An 18,708-nucleotide genomic window follows, 5' to 3' on the forward strand; every position below is an offset into this window, starting at 1 on the left:
GAAGGCAGCACAGGCGGAGCGTTTTCATCTCAAGGGCTCTGGAGGAAGAATTGCACGGCCTGGACTGGGCTGAGCCAGGAGTGTGGTGACCCTGTCACCGCCTGCCAGGATACACGGTGGCAACATGTGCTTAGAGACTGAGCCGTCTAGATCTGGAATGGGCCAGAGGAAGCTTGATGCTGTGAGAAAAACAGAAATCTGAAACCTGCACTTTTGTCGTAGCTCCCTTTTAAATGTTATCTTTTAAAGTGCAGAAATAACACCCAAATACATTTTTGTTGCAGTACAATTTTCCAATAGTACAGAAGTATACAAAACAATAAAAGCCTTTCTTGGGTGGTGAACACACAATGTAATTTATAGATGATGTGATACAGAATTGTACACCTGAAATCTATGTAATTTTACTAACAATTGTCACCCCAATAAATTTTAAAAAAAAGAAAAAAAAAAGCCTTTCTTTGTCCCATTCCTTTCCCACACCGAGGCCCAATGACAGCCACTACAATTTGTGTATTCATCTATATCTTTTTGTGTGCTTGAATAGCCTTACATGTATTTTTGAAAAAACAAAATATTTTTTTTTCATAAATGGGATGTTATAGGTATTATTCTATGAGTTCCATTTTTGCCTTTAAACTATGTATGTGACTTTGAAAATGGCTCTTTACCTCTCCGGGTCCTAGTGCTCTCATCTGAAAAACAAAATGGCAGGAGGGAGTGGATAAGGCGGCCCAGATGGTCACACCTAGTCCCTTGCTTAACACATGAGGGAACTGAGGCCCTGAGAAGCAAAGTGACTTGCCTAACAGTCATCCAGGAGTTAGGGGTGGGGTCAGCTTGAGAGCTTAGCCTCCCTTTTCCAAGCTCAGTGCCGCTCCCCTAACTTCCAGAGAAGTGGAGCCTTGTCCTGTGGAGGATCTGGGACCTGGCAGACCTTGTCTTGGAAGCTCCCCCAGCCTCTCTCAGAGCCCCAGCCATTCCTTCTCTGCAGGGCTGCTTTCACCCTCCCAACACCAACCATCCTCTAACCCTGTAGAGTGGCATAACATGTGCAAAGCCTATAGGGTGAGAAGTGAAACTGGAGGGTCTTCAGTGGGATGAGGGTTATGAGTTTGAAGGGACTTCCTGCCTCTTGCTCACTGGAGAAGAGGGGATATGGAAGCAATCACTCTCTCCACCACGCTTCCAGAGTGAGAGCTGTTTAGAATACTATTACAGCACTTACATCTGTATACTATTATTATCCTGATGTGTGTGTGTGTATTTATGTGTTTACGTATGCATGGGTCATATTATGAGTTCCCTGAGAACAGGCACCAGGCTTCATACTTGGCGGCCCCATTGTAGAGCTGTCACTATTTGCTGACCCACTTTGCAAAAGACAGCAGAATTAGCATCTGGGGTAAGACCCAAGGTTCATCTTTGATGGAGAGTGATATGCTATGAGAAAGCGTCCCCACACATCAAACATCTTAATTTCCTCTGGTAACACATTAATTTGTGGTCTATTAATTTATCTAAATTTTATTCACTTTTTTCATTTCAGCCTCCATCCTTTCTAGGGTAAAAACGAGTCACTCAATTAAATGCAACTCTTTATTTTTACTACTTAGAGATAATTAGCCTCTCCACACTAAGCTGCCCACTGTGGAAAGCAGTGGGTCCTTTTATCGGAATTTACATAGTATGAATTTCTCTTTAATCTAAAATAATGCCCCAGGGCAGCCGGATGGCTCAGTTGGTTAGAGTGGGAGCTCTTAACAACAGGGTTGCTGGTTCGATTCCCACATGGGCCAGTGAGCTGCGCCCTCCACAACTAGATTGAAGACAACGACTTGACTTGGAGCTGATGGGCCCTGGAAAAACACACTGTTCCCCAATATTCCTCAATTTAAAAAACCAAAAACAAAAAAATATATATAAAAATTAAAAATAAAATAAAATAAAATGATGTCCCAGAAAATCCCTCCCAGCCACTCCTAGTCTAGCCACTTGGCAGGATGCTTAAAAGTTCACCATTAGTTTATTCCTTTGGGTGAAGGCAGCAAATCTCAACCTTGGCACTATTGACATTTGGACAATGGACAATTCTTTGTTGTGGGAGGTGCTGTCCTGTGAGCTATAGGATGTCTAGCAGCATCCCTGGCCTCTACCTATTCGATGCTAATAGTACCCCCTTAATCGTGATAATCAAGAACCCCTCCAGATATTGCCAAATGTCTTTTGGGGAGCAAAATCACCCCATTTGAGACAACTGGGCTAAGGGATTGTCCCCAGTGATAATAGAAACACCATGGAGAAGGACGACCCTCATCAGTTACACATTTCTCAGTCTTTACCACACCATTACAAGGGGTACCCAGTTGGCTAAGAGTAGTGTGGGGAAGAGGAGAGGGGAAAAAAGTCTTTAGAAGAATTCATTCCCACCAACTCCCTTTTTGGATTCTTCTTAGGCCTGTAGAAGAAGGTTCAGTGAGCAACCCCCTTGAAAGAAGACTTGGGGGTTGATGGATCCTTCGTCTCTGTCTGGTGTTGCCCAATGGAAATGAGTAACACTTCAAGGAAGCTGGCCAAGAACACGAAAGGAAACAAACAGAGACAATGCCCTGGTCACAAAGAATTCATGGATTCCTCACCTCTGTGAGTCTCCCTTCATCCTCCTGGAGGTTGGATAGGCATAGTAACCATTTATTGATAGGATTTGTCAATCATGGTCCAGCCAGGAAACAGGAAACACTCTCAGTCTTTCAAACGGAAGAAATTTAACACAGAGAATTGGTACATGGGTGATGGAAGAGCTGAAAAGTCAACAGGAGACAGCGAGGCAACCCAGAAAATAGACCAGGAATCAATTACCAACTCTAGGGCTGGAAAGGCAGCAAGCTAATGTAGCATTATAGACCCAGAAGCCTCCAGAGCTATGCGGCAAGAGCTAAGTAGCGGGGGCTGCCTAGTAGGAGATGGAATTGTGGAAGGAGGGAAAGAACAAACACAACTAACTAAAAACAAAAGGGGTATGGGGTTGAAGAAAATAGAAATAGCCTAGCTTCCTCCCTCTTCCCACCTACCAGTCCTCCACCCACCTGTCTTCCTATTGGCTGAAACTACACAGCAGCAAGAGGGAAGAGGAGTCTGGGAAATGTAGTTCCAAGTAGCGATGCAGATCAAAGCAGGAGAAGGGTGAAGAACAGATCTGCATGGAAACCAGGTGTTGACTAGAACAACAACAACAACAACAACAACAGAGAGAGGTGAAGTGATGGGGCCAAGATTAACGTCTAGATCTTAGGGCTCTTTCCATAGGACCCAGAGAGTCCTTGAAGGTTGAAGTGACAGCGTGAGATTGGCAGCAGAAAGAAATAGTTCCGGCAGCTGGGGTGGAAAAGGATCTGAGAGTGCTTACTGTGAAGCAGGGAGCTTTGACTGGAAAGGGCATGCAGGAACATATTGGGGTTCAGGAATTGTTCCGCGGAAATACACAGGCTATGGAAAAGTGAAAATCATTGATCTGTGTAGTGTACTTTATACGCACTATTGTTTATGTGTTACATCTCAATTAAAAGAAGAGTTGCTCTCTTTTAGAGTAAAATCCTGAAATATTTTCAAAAGAAATGATGCTATGTCTGGGATGTACTTCAAAATAATTACGAGAGATTAGAAGACTGGGGGAGGATTGCATAAAAGAAATAAGACACCTGAGTTGAAGTTGGGAGTTCACTAATTTTCTCTCTTTTTTCTCTCAGCTATTTTCTCTCTTTTTGTGTATGTATATGTTAAGTGTGTAATTTCCACAATAAAACGTAAAATGAAAAAAGAGAAAAAAGGATCTAAGGCCACTACACACGTACCTTTACGAGCTTAAGAGCTCAGTGCTAAGTCCAGTCCCAGTCCCCAATTCCCTTCACCTGGAAAGAGCAGCAGCCCTGAGCACTGCCTGTTGTTCTGATATTTCTTCCCTTTCCAGGAAGCCATGGACCATTAGGTAAGTGCAGCAGAGTGCAGGTCCTAGGCCTGCACCAGGAGAGGAGAGGGAAACGTCTAAAGCTCAGGCAGACCCCTTCACCAGGACCTCCCAGCTCCTCCACCTAGAGCCTGTCCAGCCAGTCAGACAAATCAGGTTAAGGATGAGCGCTGAACTGGACTCTCCAGGGTGGGGGGCAGGGACAGTGCCCAGGTGACCTATCTCAAGAGAGTAAGTCAGCCCCTCACGTCAAGGGAGGCATCCCTGAGCCACAAGGAGGCAGCGTGGTTGCTAGAATGAGCTGGGACCCAGAAATAAGTAGCCCTGGACTCTAGGTTAGTTTTGTCATGGACTGGCTATGTGACACGGGCAAGGCATCAGTCCTGAATTCCATACATACGTATTGGACACATGAAATGTGCCAGACTCTGTGCTAAACACTGGGAAGCCAGACTTAAAGACTCAGCCCAGGCCATTGCAGAGCTCATGGCCTGATGGGCCGGCAGACAATAAACAGCAGGTCCCAGAGAGCAGCCTGCATGGGGCTGTGCAGCCTGGAGTGGACGTGCTTCCCAGAGCCCCAGTGATCCTCAAGAGCAGGTGAGACTCAGTCAGAAGCACAGAAACCTGGAGACCGGAGAGCCTGGCATAAGGGGGGAGGAGGGTGGGCAACTGCAAGTCACTCCAGGGGCACTGTTAATGGGTTGCAGGGAAATGATGGGAAGAAAGGAAGCAGGCATGGGCCTAAGCCCCCCTGGAATGCTGGTCTCCTGGACCTGAGCCTCAGTCTTTTCATCCTTAAGGTGAGGGAACTGGACTGGTGGACTCTCAGCTCTCCCCAGTTCAAAGGGATTCAAAGGCTCCTGGGTGAAGAAGCTAGGACGGAAGGCTGCGGCTGCCCCTACTCATTGGGAACTTGGTCTCCACGTCCTCCCCCTTCTCTAAGGACAGAAGAGCAGGGACTGCACCCTCTCAGGTGACCTGTGTCCGTCAATGTGTGGACTGGGTGGATCAGGGGAGGGCAGGGCTGATTGTTATTTCTTTGCAGCTTATCTTAAAAAGTCACTCAACAAGGCAGGGATCCAAACAATCTACCACCCAGGACTTCTGGTTCCCAGATGTTGCATCTGGCTGGCTTTCCCTGGGTCTCTGCACTCCCCATGTTTGGCAGTCCCAGGCCCTCCACTTTTCAGATCTGACACTGGCTGAACACGGCTCTGTCTTGAACTCCATCTGTTTCCGTCTGAGCTCTGCCCTAGTTGGGCTCTCGAGGCCCATCTGAGGATTGTCCACTGCCTCTGCTGCCCCTTTCCCACCATCTGGGCCTGTCCCTGCAGTCCTCCTTTCACAGTCCGGCTTCCGGAGAAGGGAGGAGTCCCGGTTCCGGCCCTGTTGCCTTCACGTGCTTTCCCGTCCACCCCCTCCCGCCCAGCATAAGGGCAGCCAAGCCTGTTCCTCTTCCCGATTGCGACAGCCAGCCAGCCGACCTCAGCTCCCAGCGCTCCCTGTCCCCGCCCCGTGGCCGGCTAGCTCCACTCCCACTTCCTGAGCCTGGAGCCCTGGAGGCGAGGCCAGGCCAGGCCTGGCGGCTCCGGCCCCGAGGGGCACATCGGCCCGAGTCCTGTCGCAGCCCCTGGGCTCAGGAGGCTGCTGCCACCACTGCCCCAGACATCCAGGCCTCCCACCTTACTCCCAGGCCTCCACCCATCTGGTCGGCTGGCCGACTGGCCGCCATGCGCCTGCCGTATGCCGCCTCCCTCTGCAGCCTGGCCTGGGGGCCACTCATACTAGGCCTCTGCAATCTCCTGGCAGCGTTCCAGCCCCCACTGGTGAGGGAGGGTTTGTGCAGGTGGGTGGGGGCGGGCAGGTAGGGAAAAGGGCTCTGGGCAGCTCCCTCCGCGGTCGGTCGCTCTGCTCTCCCCAGCTAACCCCTGAAAAACTCTCCTCCCTCCCCCCATCTTCCCTTGAAGGTGCCCCCGTACCACACGGATAAGGAAACCTGCCGGGACCAAGAAGAGGAGTACTACGAGTCCAAGCTCAAGGCCTGCTGCTCCCGCTGTCCCCCAGGTGAGAGGCAATGGCCAGAGGAAGCCTGGGACAGGGAGGTGGGTTACAGGGAACTCCAGTCTACCTCCCGGCCTCAGACGAAAGGCAGACACTTTCTCCCAGGAAAACCAGCTAGCAGAGACAGAGAATGAGAAACACTGGCCATCCCTCATTCGCAGGCACCAAGAGGGTCAGGCCCAGGGTCACACAGCAAGTGGCAGAGGTGAGGGTGGGACCCCCGTTCCCTGACACTCCTACTGCCCCACTCACATTTTAGGCACATACGTCTTAACTGAATGCAGCCTCAGCCAGGACACAGTTTGTGCCGCGTGCTCTGAAAATTCCTACAATGAGCACTGGAACCATCTCTTATCCTGCCAGATCTGCCGACCCTGTGACCACAGTGAGTAGGGTGTGCCTGGGGAGAGTTGGGGTCCCCTGGAGCGCAGCTCCTCCACTGAGTTCTCCTGTCTCCCCACAAGTACTGGGCTTCGAGGAGACTGCACCTTGCACTAGCAAACAGAAAACCCAGTGCCACTGCCAGCCAGGAATGTTCTGCGCCCTTTGGGACCATGAGTGTCTACACTGCGAGCCACTCTCGGACTGCCCACCAGGCACTGAAGCTGAGCTCAAAGGTCAGAGGTCACTAAGGGCAGAAGGCAGGGAGGAGGCTGGGTGCCGGTGATCTTAAATGGGCGCAGGGAGCATGGTTCTGTGTGCATGGTGAGCCTCCAGGTAGTTCTCTTTGGCATTAAAAGCCTCTTCTCCCTCCCTGTGAAAGGCTCATAGAAGGAATCTGCAGAGATATGGAACTGGGACAGGAAGAGGGGCAGTGGCGGGGAGGGGCAGTCCCCACAGCACTGGGCAGGGGGGAGATCAGGAAAGGGGCGAGCTACAGAATGGGGTGGGTGGGCAGGGAAGGGCCATCCAGGGGGTATAAAGGAAGCTCAGAACTGGGCAAGAGGCTTCCTTTGCCCACTCACCCTGGCTGGCCTTGCTTCTCTCTTGTCAGGTGAAGTTGGGAAGGCTAATAGCAACTGTGTGCCCTGTAAGGCAGGACACTTCCAGAACACCTCCTCCCCTATTGCCCGATGCCAGCCCCATACCAGGTAAGTGAATCCATGCTCCTCCCACCCTCCCAGAAGCCCCAGCTGGTGACAACCCCATACTCAACTCTAAGACCCTCCTTGCCACTTTCCACCTCCAGCTGTGTGCCCTCTTGAGTCGGGCCTCCCTTTCTTCCACAGGTGTGAGGACCAGGGCCTGGTAGAGGCAAAGCCAGGCACCAGCCAGTCTGACACCAGCTGCAAAAGTCCACCAGAGCCCCCGGAGATGGCAGGTGAGGGGTTAAGCCTGACAGGCAGGGAGTTGCGGGGGGAGGTCTGGGAAAATGCCTTCATTCCTCCCATCTGAGAAAATGGGGAAAAGAGGAAACCTTCCCTCTCAGAGTGGGGGAAAGATGAAAAGTTCCTTAAAGAGAAATTGGAGTGTCCCCAAGCCAATTTACACACACACACATTCTTTTTTAAGTTACATATGACATATATATAGTATTATGTCAAGGAACACTCCCACGCTGAGACGTAACTGTAACTGACATCACTGGCATCGTTTTAGACATGCCACCATCATACGATCCATTTACTAGACTGAATAGCTCTGTTAGATTATACGCTTTCGTTGTGAGAGAGATAACTCCACATTTGACTCCTTTTTGGTTTTTTTCTGTGGAGTTACTGGTTTCCTAGCCTAATAGACAATTATGTAATGTTTCTAATGATTGCGATCATTATTAAGTGGGGAGAATTTATTTTATTAACTTTTTAAAATTAGCAATTATTTATCATCTTAACTTCCATTTATCGAGAGCTAGCGTGTCAGACACTCTCCAATCACTTGACTTTCACTAATTCATTTAATCCTCTTACTGATCCCATGAAGTAGTTCTATTATTATCCTTGCTCATGGGATGAGGAAATTGAGGCTCAGGGAGGTTCCGTGAAGATCACCCACGTGGTAGTCGGTGTTACGAAGACCTGTACTCAGGCCTTTTTACTCCAAAGCCTATGCCATAACGCATGCGCGCTGTAGAGAATTAGAAAATTCAGATACATAAAATTAAAAATCACCCACAGAACATCACCTAGCATATCCACTCTTAACATTTTTGAATCTATCCTCCCATTCTTCTATGTATCTCTATACCTATAATTTTTTTCTAAAAAATGTGGAATCATTTGACTGTTTTGTAACCTGATTTTTTCATTCAACTACATCATAAATATTTTCCCATGTCCTCTTACTAATTTTTAACTAATGTATCAAATATGATGGAAATTTTAGTGCTGGCATTTTAGAGTCTAACGCCCTCGTTTTACTTATGGAAAAAAACTGATGCTCAAAGAGGTGAAATGACTTAAAAAGTCACACAGCTGAGCAGAAACCCAGGTGTTCAAGACTCCAGGTCCAATTTGTCCCCATGCCTCCCATTCTGGGTGATGGCCACTGCAGACTCCATGCCACGGATGGCTGCACTGAGGCCCACGAAAGACAGAAATTATCCACTGCCACACATGTGGTCCTGAGAAATCCAGCCTCCTATTCCTGTTCCCTCCTGGAATCTGAAAGGGGGTGGAAACCTTGCAACCCCTACTCTCCCAAGCAGCCACAGGCAGAGTTCAGAAGCAAGGCTCCTTTGCCCCACTCTGAGAACACCCCCTTAGGTACAGAGGAGCACTCAGTTACTACAGTGGCCTCTGTAAGATGGTCCACTGATGGTCAAGTCCACAGAAACATGGTTCTACCCTGTGGCCTGAGTTTGCTTAGAACCCCAAGCCCCACCCTCCTGGACTGTCTCCCACCCCGACTTCTAGCCCTTAAAAACCAACTGCCCAAGCTCCTGTCCTCACACAGCTGGGCACCTGCACCACTCCAAACATCCTCGCCCACAGGAGAGTTTCTCCTGGCTGTCAGGAGGTCCCTCTAAGGCCAACCGAGTTCCCCTTCTCCATAACCCAGGGAAGTGTCTCTATTTCTGCCTTTAGGAACTACAGTAGGGCTAGAAGGGAAAAACTGCTCCCCCTTTTCTCTGTCTGGGTTGCCCAGAGAACTGGAAAGCTGTTCCTAACTTCCTTCCCCTCTGCCCTTCCCGAGTCCTCATGCCCCTCCTGTCTGCTGCCCTGGCAGGAACTATGCTGGTGCTGGCCATCATGCTGCCACTGGTCTCTCTGCTGTTCCTCACCACAGTCCTCGCCTGCACCTGGAAGAGCCACCCCTCTCTCTGCAGAAAGCTGGGTAGGAAGGGGCCAGATGTACTCAGGGATGCAGTCCAGCCTCTGTCCCCACCTGGATGCGGGAGGGGGTTGGAAGGAATATTCAGCTTCCCCAGGGCCAGCCCATCTGCCCCTTCATACTCAAGACTCTCAATGCCTACCTCCCAATAGACATCATCTCCATCCAGCCCCCGACCCTGAGGCTGGAGACAAGGGTAATAATAGCCTATTCCTTCTGGGACCCCAGGGTGGGCAGCATCACGTTGTGGTGGGGTGTGGAGGGTGAAAGTCTACAGAGACTGCCACCCATTTCATTTTCATTGCAGGATCCCTGCTCAAGAGGCATCCAGAGGTAATGGGGAAGGCTGAGAAGGCAGCAAGGAGGGGCAGAGAGGGAGAGCGAACAAGGTAGGGGTAGGCAGGTAAAGAGTGTGCAGGCTTCAACATTCAGTCATTCATTCAACGAATAATTTTTGAGCATGCAATGTGCCAGGTGCTGGCCTAGGCATGTGGGTATAGCAGCAAGTACAACAAAGTAATTACCCTCCTGTGAACAGTGGAGCAATAAAGTTAAACAAAGAGGTATCCGGTGGTGATAACTGCGGAAGAAAGCAGGGTAGGGGGGCAGTAAGTGACAGTGGCAGAAGGTGGGCGTATCTGATCACAGACAGAAGACAGAGAGAGCCTCTCTGATAAGCCGATATTTGAGCAGAGAGCTGAAGAAATGAGGGAGCCAGGCATTGGGATATCTGGGGAAAGTGCTCCAGGAAGGAAGAACATCAAGTGCAAAGGCCTGAGGAAGGGAGCATGAGGAGGAGCAGAGGAGGGCGATGAGCTGCCTAAGTTGGAGTGGGGCATGGGAATTAAAGAAAGATGAGGTCTGTCTGAGGCCCACGTCATTGGTTGGTTCTCTGCCTCCCTCCTGCAGAGAGAGGAATCAAATACCGCTGATGGAAGCTGGGAGCCTCCAAGCATCAACCCACATTTTCCTGACCTGGTAAAGCCACTTCTGCCCATCCCTGGAGACGTGACCCCTGCCTCGGCCTGGCCCCCAGTGCCCTCAGTTTTGGAGGAAGAGATGCTACAACAGCAGAGTCCTCTGAGTCAGGCCAGGGAGCTGGAGGCCGAGCTCCCAGAGCAAGGCCAGGTGGCCCACGGTGAGTAGGCTGCAAGGAGAAGAGGAGGTGGGGGAGGTGGAGTGGGAGAGACAGTCAGCAGGGCGAGAGAGTGTAAGCCAGACAGAAATGAGAAGACTGAAATGGAGGCCAGACAGAGACTCCAACAGCTAGCCAGAGTTTCCCAACTAAAGAGAAGGGAAGAGACTGAAAAACCCAGACACAGACATGAATGCAGAGCTCAAGAAGCCAATAGCAAATGGAAGTGGGAACAGAGAGGAAAGGAGAGAAGGCAGAAGAACAAGGGCGTTCGGGCAACAAGAGTCCGATGCAGGGTGCTCACCGGCCTTCCTTCCTCAACTGTGCCCCCTACGCCCCTCTCACTCTGCCTCCCTCTCCACAGGTACCAATGGCATTCATGTCACCGGCGGGTCTGTGACTGTCACTGGCAACATCTACATCTACAACGGGCCAGTGCTGGGGGGAGCACGGGGCCCTGGAGACCCCCCAGTGTCCCCGGAGCCTCCATACCCCATTCCTGAAGAGGGTGCCCCATGTCCTCCTGGGCTCTCTACACCCTACCAGGAAGATGGCAAAGCTTGGCACCTGGCTGAGACAGAGACACTGGGCTGCCATGCCCCCTAACAGGGCCAAGGACCCAATTTGTGACCCAAGCCTGACAGCGTCTGGGGAAAGCAGGAGAAGGGAGGTACGAGAGCACCTTCTCCCCGAGGTGGCCCTACCCACACAGGATTGACAGAGGGCCTGGGTAGGGCCCCGCGAGGCACTAAGCAGCCAGGCCTCAGACACGTCTCCGAGAGCAGAGCTGGGCACTGGCTGGGTACAGTGCCCATCACAGGACTCTCACCACTGCCTGAGACTTCATTGCAGAACCCCCCTGCCTGCTGGGGCTGCACCAGCTCAGCTTCAGGCACAGACAGAACCTATGATGTCTGCTGCTGCCCACCATGGCACTCTACACCCAAAACATGGCACAGAATGGAGCCAGCTACATGGTCACATCCCTGGGACCTCTAACGGATTCATGGCGTTCACCTCCAAGCTGCAGCGCTTTGAGGAGCCACACTTTCCAGGGACTGAGGTAGACCCTGTATGAAGACCAGCCCTGTCCTCCCCTCCTAGAGAGGAAAGGGAGTCATGAAAAACTGGGTGTTTGGCTAGTTACTAGGTATAATGGGGCCCAGGATCCATTTCTGGCCAGAGAGAGTTTCAGAGGTGGGGGAAACGTCAAGTGTATTTATAAATTGTAACCATATGCAAATAAATTGGACATTGAGACGTAGATAATTTATTTTCTTGGGATTGATACAGAAACACTGTTCCATTGGGGCAATGTCAAAGGCAAAAATCAAAACATGAAAATGTAATCCCACAAAGGTATTTCTATGAGGGACTGGTCTATGTAACTCAAGAAATAACAGTATTAGCCAGTTATCGCTGACCACATGCCAGGCAGTGTTTAAATGCTTTACAATAATAATTTATGTAATGCTCACAACATCCCCATGAACTAGGTATTATCACTAGTCCCATTTAACAACTAAGGAAACTGAGGCACAGAGAGGGTAAGTTGCTTGCCCAATCCAGCTGCAAATGGCAAAGCTGGGATTTGCACCCAGTTAGTCTGGCTCGAGAGGCCTCTTGGGTAAAAACTTCACATACCACATCCTTCCAGAATTTCTCTGCATGGGTAAGATGGGCTGGTTTCCTCAAAGAGTCAGACCTCCTGCATGTTCCACAGGCATTAAGTCTCACAGCCACAATGCAGAGTAAAACAGTGTTCTGCAAGGTTGACTGCAAGGAAGGATATGCACTTGAGACATAAAATGTGAGAGGTCAAGTTCACCTTGTGTTGGTATAGGGATCCAGGCTGGTCTTCTTTCACTCAGAAGGAGAACTCATGATTTTCACTGTTTATTTCACCTTATTTTTTTTCCCCCAAAAGAACTTTAAATCTTCTCAAGCTCTCTGATTTGTAACTGTTTGGGCCCCCAGAATTTATCTACCATGCTGCCTGGTAGAGACGATCTTAGCTTGAAGGATTGTGAGGGGAGCGGCGGCCAGCTGACTGCTCCTTCCATAAAAGGCCACGTCTGGGTCTAGTGTTAAGAACTCCGTTGCTGGGGCTCATCAAGATGGTGTGGCTATAAATCACATACTCCGGGAGCCGTCTGATCCAAGTGAGGGGTTATTTAAGGTTGACCATCAAAGTATTAGATCCAACTTCCTTTGTTGAGACGTAAAGAATGGTAAGCTGTATCTTTAGATAGTTAAATCCTGCTCTCGCAGTATGCTAGAGCCAGACAACATAAATCCTTAATAAATGTTCCAATGTGTTTAGATAAAAAACAAATTTTATACATTTGCAACAAAATAAAAGGAAAAAATTTTTAAAGAAGTGATGCTAAGGCACCGTCCTATGTAACACCATTCAAATTTAGGATTATATCTGCCTATATTAATTTGCTACAGTTACCATAACAAAGTACCGCAGATTGGGAGGCTTAAAAAACAATTATTTTCTCACAGTTCTAGAGGCTACAAGTCCAAGATCAAGGTGTCGGCAGAGTTGGTTTCTTCTGAGGCCTCTCTCCTTGGCTTGCTGATGGCTGTTTTCTCCCTGTGTCTTCACGAGGTCTTCCCGTTTTGTGTGTCTCTGTGTCCTAATCTCTTCTTATAAGAAAACCAGTTACACTAGATTCAGGCCCACCTGAATGGCCTCACTTTAATTTAATTATCCTTTTAAAGACCAAATATACCTCACATTCTAAGTGCTGGGGATTAAGACTCCAACATATGAACTGTGGAAGACACAATTCAGCCTGTAACACTGCCCGTGCCTATTTTGCCAGTGCTGAGTTATTATAATACAGGCTCCATGACACATTGACAGAGCACACTTTATACTGAGAGAGTTCTTGTTTAGAATGAAAGCTGATAGAAAAATCAATGAAGACAGCCTCTTGACTGCTGCCTTCGAAAGATGGAACCAGATACCGTAGTAGCTAATCATGGGATAATTAAGTCTGAATCTAGATAGTCTCTCATATATTATTTTTGAGAACCCCACTCCTATACTACATGGAGGAGAAAGCCAGTACTGAATCCAACCAATGTCAGCATGGGTGTGGGGAGGCCAGTAAGGAGGCTAAGGCAGCAGTCCAGGAGAGAGATGGACGTAACTGTGTATAGAGCGGCAGCAGTGGGACATGTGGGGGCATGTAGTCCTGGGGTAACTAAGAATTTCTTTTTTCAAAAGATGGAGGGGTTCACATTGACAGCTGTGATGGACTCTTTCTGCTACCTACCCAGCAGGCTTCTGCACCTGTCCTAGGAACGGAACTCCTTTCCTGTACTAAGGCAGAGATTCCATGATATCAGGAGGGGAGGCCCTTCCTCCAGTCCCGGGAGCCAATAAACCCATTCCCCTTTGCCAGGAATTGGTTTAGGATGGGGCCCGGGATCCATTTCTGGCCAGTGACAGGTACAGGGAAGTCTCGTTCCCAGGACAAAAAAAAAGCATCATTAGGAAAAGGTTTTTGGTTTTCCTTGTCCTTTCTTTCTTGTCTGGGGGATGTTTGTTTGAAGACATGATGTCTATGCTGTGGCAGCCATCTTACTATCATGGGAAACAGCCATGGAGTTAGAAAGCCAGTCCTCTGAGGATGGAGGTCCTGGAAGCAAAAAAAGAACCTGATTCATGAGGCATCATTGAGCAGCTGAACCAACGGTCAGCAAGCACCTACGTTGGGCTTCTTTTTATGAGAGAAAAACAAACCCCCATTTGTGTAAATCACAGTAAGTCAAGTTTTCCTCTACATTTTTAGTTTTAATTTTATCTATTTCCTCTTTTTGGGTAAGTAATTTATTCACCTGGCTCAAAATCCAAAAAGTATCAAAGAGTAAATGGTGAAATGTCTCTTTTTCACTCCTGTCCTTCAACCACCATGGTCTTCTCCTTGGAAGCAACCAATGTCACTGTTTCTGATGTTTTTCCAGAGAAAAATGTATACACATATATGTCTTTCCTCTTTTCTGCCCCCACAAATGGAAGCACATTCTCCCCTTGCCTTTTTCATTTACCAAACAGCATGGCCATAATTCCGTTATCAGTATTAAAAAACTTCCTTCTAAATTTTTATATCTGCATAGTATCCCATTATATGGCTGCATCATTTAATTAGATCCCTCTGAGGATTTTTAATTCATTTTCAAACTATTACAAACAATTCTACAATAATAACCTATGCTGATTTGCACATGTGAGAGTTTGCTATCAAAAATTTTGCTAGAAATAAAACTGTGGGTCAAAAGGTACACATGTTTTATTTTGATAAATATTACCAAATTGCCCTCCATATAGATCGAATGTCAGCAATTTTTAAGTGTCCATTTCCATATACAAACACCAAAATTGGTGTGCTAGCAAATATTTTGATCTTTGCCAATCTGAAAGGTGAAAAATGTTATCTTAGTGTAATTTTTATTTGTATTTCTTACTAAGAGAGAAGCTTTTATTTCACTGTGACTGAACATTTCCATGGGTTAAAGAGTCATTTGTAATTTATTTTCCACTAATTGTTCATATCCCTTACTATTTTTCTACTGGACAATTTCCAAATGTTATCTTGTTATCCTCAAATCATCTATTGAACAACAATTTTTTTCACTAATTTAAAACACTACCTTTATAATTCAAATTTATATATGAATTTGAATTTACGTCTGGATTTTCAATTCTCTTACTGCTATCTGTCTTTTTAATTTGCTAGCACCATAGTCTTTCAACTATTTTAGCTTTACATTTTAGTATCTATTAGGTTTCCTTTTAATCTTCTCTTTCAAAAATTTCCTCACTACGTTTTCTTATTTCTTATCCCACATGAACTTTAAGATTAGCTTATCTAGTATCCGCACTCTCCTGCCCCTGAAAGAAAACTCCTATTAGTGTTGGTATTGTGAGATTGCATTAAATATCTAGATTAATTAGCGAGAATTGACATCTCCCTGCTGTTAGTCTTCCTTTCAAGAACATACGTTTCTATTTGTTGATTCCTTTTGTGTCCCTCAGTAGTATTTTAATGTTTAATTTAAAAAAAAAAAAGATATTGAATATTTTGTGTTAAGTTCATTCATTCCTATAACCTCTGTAAATGTTATAGAATGGGATCTTTTCTGTCTTAATTTTTTTTTCCTAGCCACCTACTGAATTCTCTTATTATCTATAATAGGTTTTCAGTTCTCTTAGGTTACCACGTATAAAAATGTGAAACGTGTCTGTCTAATTTTTATATATCTAACATATTTTAATCTTGTCTAAATGCGTTGCCTAGTACCTCCAGAACAATGTTAAACAGTAATGGCATTAATGGACCCCTCTGTCTTGATCCCGATTTCAAGGGAAATACTTTAGTATTTCCCCATTAAGCAGGAATTGAAATAGATATATTTATCTTATTATGCTAAGGAAACCTCCACCTCTTACTATTTCACAGAGTTTTAAATCAATAATAGATATTGAATTTTTATGAGAGAAAAACAAATGTCTTTTAAGCATCTGTAGAAATTATTACACTACTTTTCTCCTTAAATCTATCAATCTGATGAATTACATAAATCAGTTTCCTAATACTAAACTACCCTTACCTTCCTGGAATAAATCCCACTTGATCTTGGAGTATTCTTTTTTTAATGTACCTCTGGGATTCTGTTTGCTAATACTTTATTTCAGATTTTCTAAGGGAGCTTGGTCTATAATATTGGTCTGTTTTATGTTCCTTATAGCTGAAGACATTTCTAATATAACAGTTCATCCTAAAGGAATCACATCTTAGAGTTAATTTAGTTTAATATCTAGGACTGCCAACTCCTCCTCTTCCCCAGACTGTTGTTAACACGTCCTCCATCCACACTTCTGCTCAGCACAGTCACATAATTCTATGTTAATAGATCTTCTAAGCAGCTGTTCATTTTTATGTACTTATCATGAAAAAGTTACTTGTCCCAGTAGTATATGTCTGATGTGACCATCAAAGCACCTGTTTCATAAAGTGGCTTATTCAGTGAAATGAGATAATTTATACAGAAGCCATTCCAGAGTAACAAGAACCCTAAAGGCAATTATTGTCATACTTGAGGGCTGAGCCTAAAGCTTCTGTTTGGGATTATTCCTATTTATAAAAGTTCCAATAGAACGTTCTGTAAGGATAAAAATTATTATTATCTGTGCTGTCCAATATGGTAGCCACCAGCCACATGTGGCTAATGAACAGTGGAAATGTGACTAGTGCAATGAAGAAACTGAATTTTTCATTTAATTTGATTTAATTTCATATTTAAATAGTCATATGTGTTACTGGCTACTGTACTGGACAGCACAGCTCTAAGTGGTCTATGGAGAAAGCTGATTCAATGAGCCTGTGGTTGCCAACAGCTGGGAAGGCAAGTGTGATGGCAGACAGAACTCAGGCGTTAATAAATTCATTCATTTATTAAATCTCAAATATTTACCTACTGAGAACCTACTATGTGCTAGGCACTGTTCTAGGTATCGAAGATACAAAGCTAAACAAAATTCTTGTTCTCGTGACATGAGGCAGATAATGAAAATAAATAACATTAAGTATTATGCTGAAAACTAAAATAGGGAAAGTGAAAGTAACTACCATGTGTCCCCGAAAATAAGACCTAACTGGAAAATAAGCCCTACCATGATTTTTCAGGATGACATCCCCTGAACATAAGCCCTAACGTGACTTTTGGAGCAAAAATTAATATAAGACCTGGTCTTATTTTGGGGGAAACACGGTATATAGCTACTGTAGATTGAATGGTCTTGGAAGTCCTTCTTGAGGAGGTGACATCTGAGCTGAATAACCAGAAGGAACCAGTCATAGGAAGACCAAGAGGAAGAATGTTCCTAGAGAAGAGCTTAGTGCAAAGGCCCTAGGAGCTTGGGATGTTAGAGGAACTAGGAGTCTACAAGTCAAGGTTATAACCTGGTTGAGTAGTGGGGAGAGTAGTCCCAGATGGAGTCAGCAAGTCAGATCACATCGGGCTCCAAGGTAAGGAGTGCGGTTATTTTCTAAGTGCAGTGAAGGCATTGGAAGGTTTAAGCAAGGAAGAGGCACAACTTCCTTTCATGTTAAAAAAGATCAATCTGGCTGCTATGTGGAGAATAGATAATGGTGGGTTATTATCTATAATAATCCAATGGATAATGAATGGAAGCAGAGAGATCAGGTAGAAGGCTATTGCAACAGGGAGATGGAGAAAGGTAGATGGTGTGGGGAATACACCTTGGAAAAATAGTGAACAGGATTTGTTGATGGGTTTGGATCCCATCTCATAGTCTGTGGCCTTGGACTACTATTTTGTTAAATTAATCTGAGCCTCACTTTCAAAACTAACATTCGGTAAATATTAAATGAGTATTTACTATGTACCTGGCATCTGAAGATATAACAGCAAACAAGACCAACCTGAAGCTTGAAAAATAGTTACAGTGAGATAAGTGCTACAAAAGACACACAACATAAATCAGAGACTTAATCGAGGCTTGATGATCAGGAAATGCTACCTTGAGTAAATTTAAGATACCACCTGAAGAATTATTAGTGTTAGCTAAGTGAAGGGGGAGGGAAAGATGAGCTTTCTTGGTGGAATGGATGGTATGTGCAAAGACCCTGTGATCGGAAGAAGAGTCTGGCTGGACCTTGGGAACAGAGAGATAAAGCTGGAGAAGTAGGTAAGAAGTAGATCATTCGCTTACAAACTACAATAAGGATTTTGGACTTTACCCTAAGAGCAATAGAAAACCACTTAAGTTCCTCCCCCTCCCCCATTGTAGTTTTTATTCTCTTTTATTTCAATTTTTATTAAGTAATAACGTACATAAAGTGTACTAACCTTAAGTGTACAGCTTAAAGAGCTGCTACATAGGTATAGACCCATGTTTCCATTCCAGACTAGAGAGAGCTTTCAGTACCCCAGAGGAAGATTCCATGTCCCATCCCACTCAGGAATCCTTACTACCTGGGTCTCAATTTATACTCTGAGAGATATATATGATATCTGAAATATATGATATATCCCAGCGGTATCCACTGTTTGATTTATGACTTATACCCATCAATTTGCTTTGCCAATACGTGAATTATATATAAAAGGAATCATACTGTATTAGCCCTTTTGTGTCTAGCTTCTTTTGATCAATGTCATATTTTTGAGATGTATCCTTGTTGCTAGCATAAGTAGTTTGGTTTCTTTTTTTTAATTTTGCTATGCAGTA

At 45.9% G+C, this 18,708-nt stretch overlaps 2 protein-coding genes across 2 annotated transcripts in view; one reads left to right on the top strand and one right to left on the bottom strand.

Annotated features, from left to right (window-relative positions):
- The first annotated feature begins 5,460 nt into the window (after positions 1-5,460).
- Positions 5,461-11,271, top strand: LTBR (lymphotoxin beta receptor). The gene is made up of 10 exons (XM_033116459.1): positions 5,461-5,793; positions 5,935-6,031; positions 6,288-6,413; positions 6,493-6,645; positions 7,023-7,119; positions 7,258-7,349; positions 9,197-9,304; positions 9,609-9,634; positions 10,211-10,439; positions 10,801-11,271. The coding sequence occupies exons 1-10, from the start codon at positions 5,698-5,700 to the stop codon at positions 11,040-11,042; spliced, it is 1,266 nt and encodes a 421-aa protein (XP_032972350.1). The 5' UTR covers positions 5,461-5,697; the 3' UTR covers positions 11,043-11,271.
- VAMP1 (vesicle associated membrane protein 1) overlaps positions 11,267-18,708 on the bottom strand; it is a 60,595-nt gene continuing 53,153 nt past the window's right edge. Inside the window, exon 5 of the mRNA XM_033116462.1 lies at positions 11,267-14,092. Within this exon, the coding sequence (XP_032972353.1) occupies positions 14,016-14,092 (77 nt within the window). The 3' untranslated portion in view covers positions 11,267-14,015. The remainder of the gene's footprint in view (positions 14,093-18,708) is intronic.

The sequence above is a fragment of the Rhinolophus ferrumequinum genome, chromosome 10 (assembly GCF_004115265.2).
Source record: "Rhinolophus ferrumequinum isolate MPI-CBG mRhiFer1 chromosome 10, mRhiFer1_v1.p, whole genome shotgun sequence".
Lineage (NCBI taxonomy): Eukaryota > Metazoa > Chordata > Mammalia > Chiroptera > Rhinolophidae > Rhinolophus > Rhinolophus ferrumequinum.

Excerpts from the sequence above, each read along its gene's own strand:
- LTBR (XM_033116459.1), top strand. The coding sequence starts at position 5,698 with ATGCGCCTGCCGTATGCCGCCTCCCTCTGCAGCCTGGCCTGGGGGCCA. Across the intron at positions 9,305-9,608 it reads CTCTCTCTGCAGAAAGCTGG|GATCCCTGCTCAAGAGGCAT; the intron begins GTAGGAAGGGGC and ends TTTTCATTGCAG. Across the intron at positions 9,635-10,210 it reads TGCTCAAGAGGCATCCAGAG|AGAGAGGAATCAAATACCGC; the intron begins GTAATGGGGAAG and ends TCCCTCCTGCAG.